The sequence below is a fragment of the Cyprinodon tularosa genome, unplaced genomic scaffold (assembly GCF_016077235.1).
Source record: "Cyprinodon tularosa strain WSP-4 unplaced genomic scaffold, ASM1607723v1 ctg38, whole genome shotgun sequence".
In the NCBI taxonomy this organism is placed as follows: domain Eukaryota; kingdom Metazoa; phylum Chordata; class Actinopteri; order Cyprinodontiformes; family Cyprinodontidae; genus Cyprinodon; species Cyprinodon tularosa.
In genome coordinates, this window is record NW_024039096.1 from 492,409 (window position 1) to 507,797 (window position 15,389).

Consider the following 15,389-nt stretch of genomic DNA (forward strand, 5'->3'; position numbering starts at 1 on the left):
CTTCTTTTACAAACCTACATTTTTGAACCCGACACCCTCCCATGCTCATTAATTGCTGCTTATAGTATGTTTGTGTAGAAACACAGTCAACGGCATGTTGTTTCCCTCTCTAGCTTAGTCTGTAATTTAAAACACTAGCAGGACACTTGAGAGAACTGGATGTATGGGCCGAGACACGCTTGGCTGTGGAACAATGACAAGCAGGCACAACAATGTGAACTGTAGCGCTCTAAACATAGGAGAAGGAGACCTTTTCAAGATATAATTCTGTTCTGAGTGGCTTTGTTTGCTCTTGTTTGTCCAACAGATTTGCTAAGCTGATGCTTAGGCGTCAGTTAAAATAAACTAAAAAGAAATATAAGTTAAAGGAATACAAATAGAAGCATCTTATCTAAATCATTTGTTACATATTCAGGCCACACATCCAACACTAACTGCTTGTGAGTAGCAGCTCAGTGTAAGGACATATTCCACCCAGTTATCTCATGATGAATATTATACACATTAAAGGAATAGTACACCCAAAACATGATTAGCCTTCATTTTCTACTCACCCCCATGCTGAACAACACTCTGGAGTACTTTTTTAATATCTCAAATGCATCTGGAGATCTGGGAGGCTTCTTGCTGTCTGCTGACATTCAAATAATGGAGGTCTATGGTGCCCGAGACAGAAAGGTCCATAAAAGTCCACAAAAAGCGTGTCAATATTCCTCCATACTGCTCGTCCAATGTATTCCAAGTGTCCTGAGTGGGTAGCATCCAGAATTTACTCGAAACGAAGTCATTTAGAATGTTTTTAGAGCATAAACAGTAGTGTATAGGATTTCCTGAAAGCGCGCGCCCGCGCGTTCACGATGCTACGGAAGCCGGCAGACCAACCAGATGAAAGTGCGCATTCAGCGTCTGCTCTGCCGATAATGCAAGCGTAGAAGAAGAAATGTGCTGTTTACCTGTGCAAAGAAAGAAACAACGAAAGAAAAATGTCTGAGGACTTCAGTGTTGAGGAAGAGCATGAGTTCTTTGCCGAGCTGAATGCGCACTTTCGTCTGGTTTGGTCTGCCGAGGCTTCCGTAGCGTCGTGAACGTGAGGGCTCGCGCTTTCAGGAAATCCTATACACTACTGTTTATGCTCTAAAAACATTCTAAATGACTTCGTTTCGAGTAAATTCTGGATGCTACCCACTCAGGACACTTGCAATACATTGGACGAGCAGTATGGAGGAATATTGACATGTTTTTTGTGGACTTTTATGGACCTTTCTGTCTCGGGCGCTGGGCACCTCCATTATTTGAATGTCAGCAGACAGCAAGAAGCCTCCCAGATCTCCAGATGCATTTGAGATATCAAAAAAGTACTCCAGAGTGTTGTTCAGCATGGGGGTGAGTAGAAAATGAAGGCTAATCATGTTTTGGGTGTACTATTCCTTTAAAGAGCTAAAAGTTGTATATTTATGAAGCTTTATTAATAAAGTTGTCAACCTGGTTCAGGGAAGAGAACTGTGTGAGTTTTTTTATTTTTTCAAATTTTAAAAGAGCAACTGTTTTAAGAATCATCCCTGATTTATGTAGCATCAATGCTTGCCTGCCCAGCTGCAAACTGTGAAGCAAATCCACAGTTCTTGTCAGCGTATTTTAGCTTAGCGAGCCTTTATATCGACCCTTTGACTAATATCTGGGCTTCCTCTGTCCATTTCCGCACAACCACTGCTTACACTGAAAGTTGTCAAAATGACACTGAAATTGGACCGATACACTAACTTTTAATGATCTCAGCGGCTTTGGAAACTGTGTCTTTAAACACATTTACCTCATTGGCACGTACATGTGAACAAAGTGCTTTACAAAACGTGAACCCTGCACCATTTAGACTGTCATCAGCTCATCCTGATCGCCTGCAGGCAGGTTCAGAAGGATTCCCAAACCGTCAACCTTTCAAGCTAAACCGACCAATGGTCAGAGGTTGTTTTTTCCCCCCACCTAATTAAAAGCAGCATTACTGCATCGGTGCCGCCTTACCAGCGCTGCAGGTGAATCAGAGCAAGGTTTCTTGATAGTTTGCATATTAAAGCTGCAGTCTGTAACATTGAGGAGAGAGCAGACTTCGACTGAAAATTTGAAGAAAAACAGGTTTCACTCCACTCCCCCACCCTCTCTGCTTCACTCATGCCCCACCTCCAAGCTCCACCCTCTCACAGCATCTGCGCGGCTACCGCATGTGACCAGAAGGGGGGGGATTCAGCATGTGTGAGCTGTGATTGACACTCCATCAGACGCTCCTCTGGCTGTGATTGGTTGTTTCGACTCGTCCCAAATTATTCTTTCCAGATTGAAATACAGGCAGTAGGCGGGACCAATTGAAGCAGTTTTTTTTATCACAGGTTACATATCACATGTACTGCTGTCTGGGCATAGGGACAGTTTTAGCCAATATGACAAAAAAGTGATTTTTAAAAACTTACAGACTTCAGCTTTAAGGGTAGATTAACATTGCCTCCAACATGGAAAAAAAAGATTGAAAGAAAAAATAGTGGACTTCATAAACAGTGACAAAAAAAAGAAAGACAATATAAGTAGCATAGAGACACAAAGAAACTTGTTGGATAGCAGTAAATAAATATTCAGAAATTGATTCTCTCCAAATGCAATGGATTAAGTCTATTAGAAAATGGATGGATGGATGGATGATTCTCTCCAATTGGAAACTGAATGTAACCTTCTGCAAGCTGGATTGTCATGAGATCTGAAAGACTCTCGCAAATATGTCCATCTCCGAACCATCAGCGAGTCGTACCAATGACACACCAGCAGCGTTTTTTTTGGCGGGACATGTAGGAAAGTCAGAAGGCCCTTGCAGGGGCATAACAACATGGCTACATTGGAGGAGTCACCTGTCGAAACCACAATTGACTCAGTGTTAGTTAAATTAGCAACTATTTCTCGTGTTAAAAAGGACCAAAGAGAAGCACTTTGTGCATTTGTAGATGCGAAAGATATCTGTGCCTTTCTTCCGACAGGAGTTTAATTTATCAGCTTACGAAACATCACGATTTGCTTCTACAATTGGCTGAAAGCGTATTATGGAAGGCAGATACTAGTTTCTGGGCCACGTAATTGATGTTGCTCGATTGATTATTAAATGCATAAATGTAAGCAACAGATATAGCTCCTCTGATAATTTCACCTTAGAACGAAAGTGAAGAAGATTTAACCTCTTTAAAATCAATGGGAGGATCAGCTTCGGCCTGCCTTCCCCTTTGCTCACAGGCTTTTAATGTCTGTCTGCACATGCGCCTTGGAGCTCATGTGGGTTTTGCACTGCAGCAGAATGGACATAATGTAAGTTAAGAGGAAGGCTGTGTGTTTCCTGGACGGGGCCGCGTGTGGAGCCTTGAACCCCAGTCAGCCTCGGCAGATGGCCGCTCACACTGAGCCTGGTTCTGCTGGAGGTTTCTTCCTGTTAAAAGGGAGTTTTTCCTCTCCACTGTCGCTACAAGCATGCTTAGTGTGAGGGATTGCCTTTGAGTCAATAAGTCAATACAATCAGCTGGTTTTGTTTTGATAGAAAACTTTGAATCAATTTGACTGTATGATCTGGTTAAATTGTAAAGGACCTTTGGATGCCATGTGTTGTGAATTGGCGCTGTATAATTAAACTGAATTGAATTGAATTAAACAGAGTTGGAAAAAGTCTATATGGTGGGTTAGGCAACTAAAATACAATTTATATATAGAAGACTTATGTTATGCAAAGCTGAAGCTGTCTGATCTTTTGTTATTTTGGGTTTAGAACAAGTTCTTATTAACAATGGACTGACAGAACACCTCTGTTGTCCACAGGCATCACCTCTCCCATTGCTCTGAACTAATGCTGCTAGAAAACCTTTCATGAAGGAGCCATAGAGTGAATGCACGTCTCTCTCATCTCTCCACCAGTTTAGCTTTTACTTAGGAAGGTCTAATTTGCACAAAGCAATGTAGCTTCAAACCTGCTTTCCTTATGTCAAAGTAAAACACCAAAAAAATGTCATTTTGCAGTTTTTTTTTAACATGCTGTCACATTAACCCTTTATTGGGCACCTATTACCTTTGTAATTATTTAGAAAATATGGATATTTTGATGGAAAAAATTGATGTCAATGAAATAACTAGAAACGCCAACTTGCCCGAATATAATAGGAAAAATAAAAGTGCTACAACCCTTTGTTGCAGCATAACCTTAGAGGCATTAATGCTGATACTGGCACTTACATTTTTTACTTTTTGATTAATTTTTTTACTTTTCAATTAGCTTTTTACCTTTTTTTTTGAGTGGTCAACTTTTTTATATATATAGGTAATATATTATTCAAGGGTTTATCTAACTGATCAAATGCCAAAATAAGATGTACAGCCATGTAGTAGTATCTTTGCTGAATAGCTGGATATAGATCTTGTTCTTCTAGACCTCACTGAGGGATGGGGAGATATGCAATTGATCAAAAATGGTAACTTGCCTTATAATGGGTTAAACTCTCTTTTGACTAAGACAGCAGAGGAAAACGATGACTCTACAGCTAAAAGAAAACACTCACTTACCCTATAAGCTGCTTAGGCTTTTCTCATCATGAGCTAAACTGTTTAATGTCCTCATCCTCAGCCTCTGGGTTTTTTATTCACTTTAATTCAAGGTTTCAACACTGATATAATACATTTAATTTAAATAATTCAATAGTGGACCATTTTTTTTTTAGAAACCTTCCAAATATCTTTTGTTGTTTATCTGTAAGGGTTCAATCTAGATTCTTTTCCGTCAAACATTACCTGTCACAATTAGATGTACTGTTGTTATCATATATCTTTTTTTCTGAGAAAAGCAAATACTTTTTCTGCACAGCCGTCAAACAGATCAATAAAAAACAATAAAAAAAAAACAACAACAACAACAAAAAAAAAGGCAGCCCCTTATTTGGGTCACCAGCAGTGAAGCTGGCTGTGCTCCAGTCAGCGTAAGATGGGGTGATACTGTACTGAGATTGAATCAGACTGGAGGAATACGAATGGAGAGGCAAAGTGCACTTTAGTGGGTCACCAGTCTAAACATAGCGCTGCATGCGAGAGATGCATGTAGGCAGCGCCGGGCTTACAGCTGCACCCTCCTCTGCAATGCATATTTTATAATCTTGCTGTGTCATTCACTCAGCAGTTCTTTGAGTCAAGACTTTGCAGTTGTTTTGGCTCATATTCTTGCTTCTTTACTCGGTTTGAGCGCCTCATTGTGAAATTGTGCGACTTTGCATTTGGTTTGCACAAATTACAGCCACACCAATCATTTGTTGGTTCCTATATGCGTGCTACAAAGCGCTGGGGTGTAAAGTGTGTTTATGTGGGCGTAGCTCTCGCTGTTGAATGTCAGAGTGTGCTAGGATCGGAATGCCTTCAGAGGTACGCCCCTGCAGCATACAGTACAATGCTGTTCTTAATATTCAATTATGCATGATGTTTTTATTGTCAAACTGAGTTAGTTTTGTTTGCAGGCGTTCAGCAGCCGTCAGATGTCATTTCCTTTCCTTCTGTTCTTCAAAGGGGCACTTTTTTTTAAAACTGTTTCCTGTATCTGAAAAGCTTTTCTTTAGCTCTAATGGTTCTGTTGTGGGTTTAATCAGACCTTAATAGAGAGGATTACAGCAAGAGCTTTATCTGAGCCAGAGATTTGTATTGTCGTTTTATAATCATATCATTCCGGTGCCAGTTCTCCGGCTGTTGTGCTGTGATGTAACAGATGTGTGCTTGCAAATAGACCAAACCACAGCATGTGGCAGCTCTGATTCGCTTTTTATTTATTTTTTATTTTTTGTACGTGGCACAATTTCTGCAGAGATGCACCGTTGTAAGAGTGACAGAAAGGAGAATAAAGAGTATCGGCTTTCTGATGTTTCTGAGGGCGTAAACATTCTGTCACAGTGGAGGACAGAGCTGTCACACCGCTGACAGACCCGTAGTTGTCGCCCCTAGCACCTAAACAGATTCAGGTTTTTTTTATCATTATTCACAGAAAATTCAACAATTTGCCAGGTCTGCTTTGCTGTCACAACTTTTATCCACAATTTCAACCTCAAAGAAAACAAAACACTGCTGTCAAGTTAAAAGTTGGAAGTAAAATACAGATGGTGCCTTGCAAAGCATTCATAGCTACAAAGTTGAACATATTTATCAAGGTTTTGAAGGGTTATGAAGAAAAATACAGGGAAAACATGGCGAAAAAACCTTTAGAGGCTAGTAAAGGCTGGAGAAGCACAGGGATACCCATCTTCTGGTGCCAAGAGCTACCATCCTGCAGCTTTTTGATACATCTTTCCATAAAATAACTGAACTCCTTCACTGCATTTTCAGCAGTGCAGAGGCCCATTCATCTGATTCTGGTGTTTTGGAGAGGGATGCATGTAAAATATGCCTGATAGTAGCTCATAAGGAGTAGAGATGGGTACCACCTGTTAGTACAAAACAATAACCACGTTTAAATCAGTGTGTTTTTAAAAAAATGATTCACAGACTCTTCCCATCCTGCTTGATTTAACTTGGACGGTTTTGCAGTGAAACCTAACAAAGTATTTAGTTTTGAAATGGCCAAAGTTGATAAAGATGCAGATGAGAGCGACTTCTAGAAATTAATAGGAATCAAGAAAGATTTTAATTTTACCAACACGTTTCTTTGAACTGCAGGTAACATTAAAGTTTTAAGGGTTTTACGCAGAAACCTAGAAGAATAGAGAAGCTGTATGAGTTTAAGATTGGGGTATAGCAAAGAGGCCTTCCGACCTATAAAGCCTATAAGCAAAGATTTCCTCCAAATACATAAAAATGGACTGTTATTATCGGAAGAGTTTATTTGCTGAATGCAATAAAAAAACTCTTTCACTGATTTTTGGATTTAATTTTGAACTTATAAGATGTCAGGATTTGGTTATTGAGTGCTGACCCAAAAGCAGAGGCAGAGAGGCAGAGGTGAATCTGTTGTGGATTTTATAAAGACTTAACAGAAAACAGAGGCTGGTTATCCAAAAAATCCAAAAGGAAAACAAAGTCCAAACAAACATGAAACCAAAAGTCCAAAAATCCAAAAACATTAAAACAATAATACTGTAACGTACCAGAAACCATGTGGACATCAGGGGAAATCACAAACATAACGAGGAAGGCACAGAGAGAAGGAGTTGGAGCATGTTAGACGGTGTTTGACGAGGACCCAGCAAAGGGGAACTGAAGAGAGAGGGCTTTTAAAGGAGACAGAGACAAAGAGGGGGCTAATGAGGAAACAGGGAGCAGGTGTACACAGAACAAGAGGGAAAGAGCTAGGGAAGAAGGAGAACACAAGAGGGTAGCAGAGAGCAACAAATAGAAACCTGGAAGACTGGAAATAACAACACAATGTTAAATTACTAGGACAATAAAACATGGAGAAAAGAAAACTAAACATTCGAAAGAAAACATAACAGAACCCTGACTAGGACAGTAACTGGAAAAAACCAAAGAACACAGAATATGAATACTATAACAGAAACCTGACATAAGAAAAACCAAATCTCTTGCTTTAAATGTTTTTATTTCCAATCTGAATTTTCCAAGGATAGCAATGATTCAGGGCTTAGCTTTACATAAACCAGATACTTTTTTTAAATATTTATTTGATTTGGGAAAACAAGTATGAATAATTTTCTTTCTCTATGACAAAACTGCATGACTTTAAAGCTGTATTTGAGATTCAAATCCAGCAGATTTACATTGGATGTTTTCCTGCAACACTGACAGAATGTGAAATGTTTTTCAAGGAATCGTGGATGTTAAAGACATTTTGCTTAACAGCTTCTAAAGGCTCTTTATCCGACATCCCAATAAGATGGAAGCATTACCAAAGGAGCAACACGATAGTTTTAAAATGGTGCAAACACAACAATCAGAATAAATCAGGATCCTTTTAAGAGATTTTTTTAATCCCGTAGTAAACAATCTTATGGATTTTGAAAAGGACAAAGGGAGTCATAGGCAGGACCAAGCTGTAATTAAAGGCTAACATGTAAAAGGGCAGTTTAAGGTAATATTAGAGCTTAATTATAGCAACTCAACAATCAATTAAATAGGTTTCCCACTGGGGGCTCCTCAGTCAGGCATGCAGACAGGTGGTGCTGTTTGGCCCTTATGTCCTTTCTTACTGAGAACTCATAATAGAATACATTTAATTTTTGCATAATTTGTAAACATTAAAACAAGGCCTCCATCTTAATAACCTCCAAATTATTGAAGCTCGTTTTAATTTGAACCAGAAACTGCCTTTGCTATTAAAAAAACAACAAAAAACATATCTTCAGTCTAAAAAAAAAAAAAAAAGCCAAGTTACTTAGTGGTATTTCCATATTTAAAACAAGAGGTAAACAGTTTTAGGTTGAATATTAGATACCAAAAATGCTGTTTATGATTTTGTTTTAGTTCATGAATTTAATAGTAAACACCAAATGAATAAAGGAATATGTTTTGAGAGAGATTAATATAAATGAATGATAATAATAAGAACATATATATCAATATATTTTTATATTTTTATATATAATCTCTGCATAAATGTTTAAAATAGGTTTGTTTTACATGTTAAATATACATTTTATTCACAAACAATTAAATTCTTCTTCTTTCACTCTTAATTTTAACTAATATAATTTAAGTTTAGTTTTTTGTCTAAACTTATTATCTACATTAATGAATATAATTTATTTATTTATTTTAATACGTTGGATATTATGGTTTACATTTTTATATAGATGAAAAATATACAGTGGATCAATGTAAAGGGAAAGCAAGCGTGTAACTTTTATCCACCAGGGGCGCTAGACCTCTAACTTCCAGGTTTAGATACTGTTGCCAGCTTAGCAACTTTAGTCTAAAAAAGGCACAACACATCAGGATACTTCTCATCCCGGACATTCTCTGTTTACACTGTTGCCTTCAGGCAGACGATACAGAGCAATTAAACCAAGAACCAACCGCCTTAGAGACAGTTTTTACCCGACAGTAATAACAAAACTAAATGCGACCAAAAATAACCAAATAATCATCATGGATGATGTGTGTGAGAATGTACTATTCTTATTAGTTGTTTTGTATGTTATTGTTATTTATTTCTTATATTATGAGTAAAAAGGTGGTGACAGTGATTTTTGTTTTTTAAAGCTACAGTGTGTAATAATTACAGGGATATACAGTCAGAAATGTAATATATTATACATAACTATGTTATTTATCATCATCTACGAGCTCAGCCTCTTAACCTTAATATTTGCTCTGCCTTAGAATTCGTTATTTATAATTACATAGGAGCGGGTCTCGCAGCCATGGAGGCAGACATCTTTGCACTACGGCAGCACAGAGACAACAAACTAGCGATTGCGAGATCGCCCATTACGCTCGAAAGTAACTACGGCAAGTTGAGAGAGATGAACTGAGACGGTACTGAAATCTATACCCTACACAGACTAATGAAATACTATCTGTAAAATTATCTATGTAAACAAACCTCATCACTTGAGAAGGTAGGTGATGCGGACGTCGTGGAAGACATTTTGTCCCGTAACGCTCGCCGTACTGTTGGGGGGGAGAAACGGTGGGGGGGGGGGAGATGTTCATGTTGCTGCGGTCTGCAGTCTGGACGTTAGATGTCGCTGAAAATTACACACTGTAGCTTTAAGCATATGCACTGATTGATCGATGGCACTTTTTAAAAATTTCGTTGTTCTTGTGACAATGACAATAAAGACAAATTGAAATTGAAATTGATCTCTATATTTATGGGCTCTTTTTTTTTTTTCAGTTTGATATAAAAAAAAAATTTAAACAGTAACCTATGTACAGATATATCTAATATTTAGGGGGGAAAAAGAAATGCAAAACATCAAAACACAACAGCAAAATTCCCGACAGGCAGCCAAGGACAGCAGTAGGAGGTTGCTGATTTGGGCTTGTTTTTTTGCAGGACCTGGGTGCATTGCAGTCATAGAGCTGACTTTAAACTCCTCTATTTACCAAAATGTCCTTGAGTGAGGGCTGCTGTCATGTTGCTGACACTTGGTCCAAACTCCATAATTAACAGAACAATATTCCCAAAACAGCAGCAAAATGAAAACTGAATGAAGAGACTAAAAACAGCTAAACAAAAAGTCAGAACCAGACCTCAGGCTGAGTACATAGCTGTGGTGGGACCATCAGAGATATTTTAGACACTAAAAAATACTGAAAACTATGACATCATAGCCTGTATTGAAGGTTTTACAAGTGATTAAATAATGGTGTTTTAATTTCCCCGTGCCTGCTCATTATTAAACAGAAAATTGATTAAAGCATCTTGCTCTAAAATCATGGAGAAATACAAAATGATTTATTTACTATTTGCTTTTATTGAAACCATCCTGTTTTTCTTCTGTCTCTCCTATCATCCATCAGGTGGCTCAATGGCCCTAAGAGGAAGAGGAAGAACAGCCAATGTTCCGTGAAGAGTATGACTGGTGAGTAGTTTAGTTTAAAATAAAAACATTGAATTATATATAAAACAAGTCTGAAATGTCCCAGCAGAGAAACGCATGTCTCACCTGCAGTGAATCTGTTTCTATGTTAACAGATCTTTAATTAATTGGATAAAAGAAGCCCAGGTCCAGACATCAGTTCATTTTAAGAACTAAATATCTTAGTCTTGTATAATTTAACTTTGTTTAAGATGTCATAATGAAAACGGAATATCTCCCCACATTGGATCTAAGCTGCTGAGAGACTGCAGGGGTGGTGCTCGATATTTGAAGGCTGCATTTTGAACATAGTGTTTTTTAGAGAAATATAACAAAACATTTTGGCATCTGGCATTGACAAACTAAATCCCTTTGCTTTGTCTGCATCTGTGTTTGTCCCTGTTTTTTTGGTGGAACTGAGAAACCAAACAAGGAGAGACGCAGTGAAAGAGATGCAGTGGGAGGAGCAGAGGTGCAGATTTGGGAAAATACAGCAGCTGATTAGATTTTTATTCCTTTCCAACTGGTTTATTGTATGAATACATACATTTTTTAAACATTTGGTTAAAGAAAATCCATTTATCTCCATTTTGAGCCTCCTTTCTCTTTACATCATAAACACAAATACATACTACATATCCTTCCTTGAGTCCCTCTATGTTTTTACATGTTTAACTAATGCTGATGAAAATGAAAGTCAGATTCCTTGTTTGTGAATCAAACTTGGCCCATAAGTTGATTCTGATTGCTGATAATATGAGTAGAGCAAACCCCCGAAAACTCATTATGGATGGGGAAATACAATTAATTTCCAAATAAATGAAATGATCGGCCTTGATCACAGAAACTCTTAAACACCACTCAAAGTTTTAGCTCTGTGTCGTTGTTTGAATGCATTCAATGCTTCAGATGCTGTATTTTTCCGCTCTATAAGGCGCATAGAATAGATGCTACAGTAGTGGCTGGGGTTGCGTTATGCATCCTCTAGATGCAGCTGTGCTAAAGAGAATGTCAATAAAATACTCGGATAAGTAAGTCAAAATTTATTAATATATTATTTACGATATGATCAATCTTCTTCAGGTTGATCATATTGTAAAAAAAAAAAGAAACACATAGATAGAAATCTATCTGTTCATTTCTTATCAACAAAGCCCTCTAATTCTTCTTCTTCAGTGTCCAAATTGAGCAGTTGGGTTAATAAGGGATCCAACATGCCCGGCTCTGTCTCGTCAAAGTCATCATTATTTGAGTTTATGTCACTGCTGTTGTCTGACAGTTCAGTGACAATTCCTGCCTTCCTGAAAGCTCAGACCACAGTTGAGGCTGATACCTCAGCCCAGGCATTTACGATCCGCTGGCAGATACTGGCGTATGTCGTTCGACGCTGTCTCCCTGTCTGGTGAATTTGTTTTCGCCTTCTGTCATCCATTTACGGAAGAGGATTAGGGCCGCTGAAAAAAAAAAGTTAACTGATTTTTACATTTTATTTCAGTTTAACATCAGAATTCTGACTTTTTTCTCAGAATTCTGACTTTTTTTCTCAGAATTCTGACCTCTTTCTCAGAATTCTGACTTTTTTCTCAGAATTCTGACTTTTTTCTCAGAATTCTGACTTTAGGAGCCATTATGGGGCCTTAACACACACAAATGGAAATGAAAATCCCCAGGATGCACAGCGCACTGATTCTACAGGAGAAAATGAAGTCGACGGCTGCTCCCTATAGTTGCTAGACCTGTTGAAACTTAATCTTGATCTATAGATAGGGTGCAACGGATTATATGGCACACTCGGTTTTTGAGAAAATTGAAGGCTTTTAGGTGAGCCTTATAGTGCAGAAAATACGGTAAAAGCAAATATGCAGAACACCATCGTCACCTCGTAATCATCTTCATCCAACTCAGTTTTAAACATATTTCTAAAAATAGATGGACATTGTAGGGCTTCTTACAGTACACTCAAAGAAGTATAGAGCCAACAGAAATATTTAAACAGAATAAAAGTGACACTTAAATCTCTCTGCATTTAACCCATCCTCTTGGGGAGCAGTGGGCTGCCACTGTGCGGCACCCGGGGAGCAGTGTGGCTTAAGGATCTTGCTCAGAGAGCCAGAGTGGCAATCTGTTAGTCTCGTGAGACCATCCTGATCTCGCGAGCTTTCAAGGTTTCACTCGCAGATCAGTCTGGAGACTCTCCATTAAAGAAAATTTGGAGCCGTTCACCAAACGAACGTCCAATTAGCGTTGGCTTTGAGGCGGGTTGAGGTGTGACGCAACGAGAAGCGTGACAGTTCAGTCTAAAGAACATGGTGGCTTCAGCCGATGAAACTAGCGTTAGCGTGGCTATCGAGCAAGTTTTATCGGAATTACACTGTATATCTTCACTGAAAGAAGAGCAAAACACTGCTCTGGAGGCTTTTCTCAGAGGAAAAGATGTTTTTGCTCTTCTCCCGACTGGTTTCGGCAAGAGTTTGATCTATCAATTGGCTCCTCTTTGTCGTCGCTCTGTTAGTACGTCATATGCTTCGTTGATCTGATTGGTTTATTTGGCCCGTCTATCACCAACATAGGCCAATCAGCTAACCAGTATTTTCGCTCCTTCCCAAAATTACTTCACCCGAAGGTTTCCAGATGGATATGCGGAGCAAATCCCTCTTGTGGAGTCAGGTTAGCAATCTGTGGGAGTGGAGCTTGAACTCGGAATCTCTGGATTCTAAGCTCTATGCCCTAAGCACTAGGCCGCCACTCCCCAAAGCAGGCATAAGGGTGAAGGGTCTTATCTAAGGACCCACACTGGCAGCTCATTCCCTCAAGATCCTTAACCTCACACTGCTCCCCAGGCGCCGCACAATGGCAGCCCACTGCTCCCCAAGGGGAGGGGTTAAATGCAGAGAGTTCATTTCGTTGCTCTGTACTTGTAACAGTGTAATGACAATAAAAGCTGGGGAAAAAAAGAGAAATTAGCTACTTAAAGAATTGTGGGAGACATAATGTAAAGTAAATAAAAGAGAAAAGTTTGGAATTGAGGTTGAAGTCATGCTTACTACTAGTATTGTGATGTTTACCTAAAATCAAAAACCCAGAACTCTTTCCATGTCCAGATTATGGATCAAACACCACATGCTTAAATATCTGTAGGTTTTAACATGTGTGTAATAGAAGAAGCTCTTTGAAGTGATAAAAGCAAAATCACCCTTTGAAATTATGAACCCTTTTAATTTTTAACATTGCAAGCACAGGTAATCACATATTATGGTATTAAAGTTTCATTGTGTAGCTCATAACAGCAGCAGGGGATTAGTGTGTATAGGCAGGATTATCCCCTAATGTCCACAGTGTTTACAGTCTCATATGTCACCCCTCCTGCACTCTTGTCATGTCAGGGTTTTAGAGAAAGAACCCTGAGACTCCATCAGAAACCTGATCCATTCTGTTCTGATCCAAACAAAGAGAGCAGCTGTTCTGGCGGGAAACTTGCGAAGACGGAATATTTATCTGGGCTTTGCGCTTCTGCAGGGACCCCTTTGGGTCCCTTTGAGTTTCCTGTTCTGCACCGATCCAGAGAACTGCAGCAGTATTGATTTTGGGCTTGGCTTCCCAATGCAGCCACAGAGTAGCACTGGAATGGGGCTGGTTCTGCTGCTTGGCCCTCCAAGGCTGCAGAACTGAAATTTCTCTCATGTTGTTCTTAGATTTTTTATTTCCTTAAGCACTTTTCCTTTTCAGTTCTGTGTTTTTTTCCAGCAAATCTGAACTATTCCAATCCTTCGCCAGCTTGGAGTTACTGTAACCATAGTTGTGCAAATCGATTTGGCCAAAATGTGGCTAGTGCCTCTTTGGCTCTTGCCTCTCTTTCCCACCATCCTCTTCTTCCACCGCTCCTCCTTCTCATCGTTTTCCTCCTCTTCCTCGTCTAAATTCTGTATCCAAGCCAAAAAGCAGAGCCCAACTGACACTGCCAGTCACAGCTCTCCCCACGCCCCGATGCGAACTCAAACACAGCTGGGTTCATCCTGTATCCACCGAGGATAAGACATAGAGGCTCTTTTTGGATAATCTGTTTAAATAATTTAAAGAACTGGGTCACTTTCTGACCCAGTATAACCTCACCCGTCCTCCTTGCTGCAGTTGTAGTTTGTCAGGTATGCAAGAAATCTTAGATGATGCAAGAATCTCAGGTTTTTATTAGTTGATTTAGGTTCTCCACTTTTTCTGTCTGAATGTAATCTGAGACTCTGCAGGGGCCCAACGGTCTGCTGCAGCACTGTCCCCCCCCCCCCCCCCCCCCCCCCCCTGCCCCATGTTTGGAGTTATCGTACTGTAAAAGAAGGCTGTCGCTCAATGCTGTGTAGTATGCACCAAAAAAAAACTGAAAAACTGTCTAAGCAGTTGCAGCACATGAGCTGAAAATTTATGCCTCTGTTGCCCAGTTTGTGTATGTTTGTTCCCCCGGACACCCACCCTGAATTTATTTGCAACTTGCAGTGGACCATCTCCTCCCCTCCCTGCTGTTCAGCCACGTATACGGCACATGAAATGTCTGAAAATCTGCTGTTTCCTGTGTCTCTGGGCAAACTTTGAAACTCTCCCAGGTCTAAGAGGCGGTATAAGAGGAGAACAAGCCGTTCTGTTCCTAAACAAAGCCGTATTCTATGCTCTAAAAATAAGTGAAACTTGTTCCATGTAGCTCACATCAGATTAAACTCATTAGAGAGATTTATTTTGAAGTACTTCTTTAAAGTACTGGAAGCTAAATAAGAATTAGATTTAAAATCAGGGTTCCTTTCATACTAATTTGGGTTCCTTAATGGAGGAAGTATGATTTTATGTGCTTTAAGGTTAATGAGTATGGAAAATGTCTAC

At 39.3% G+C, this 15,389-nt stretch overlaps 1 protein-coding gene across 3 annotated transcripts in view; it reads left to right on the top strand.

Annotated features, from left to right (window-relative positions):
- The window catches only part of thrab (thyroid hormone receptor alpha b), a 218,873-nt gene that overhangs the window by 184,026 nt on the left and 19,458 nt on the right, over positions 1-15,389 (top strand). For all 3 annotated transcript variants that reach the window (XM_038296886.1, XM_038296888.1, XM_038296887.1), the window contains one exon: positions 10,468-10,529. In XM_038296886.1, the coding sequence (XP_038152814.1) occupies positions 10,468-10,529 (62 nt within the window). The remainder of the gene's footprint in view (positions 1-10,467; positions 10,530-15,389) is intronic.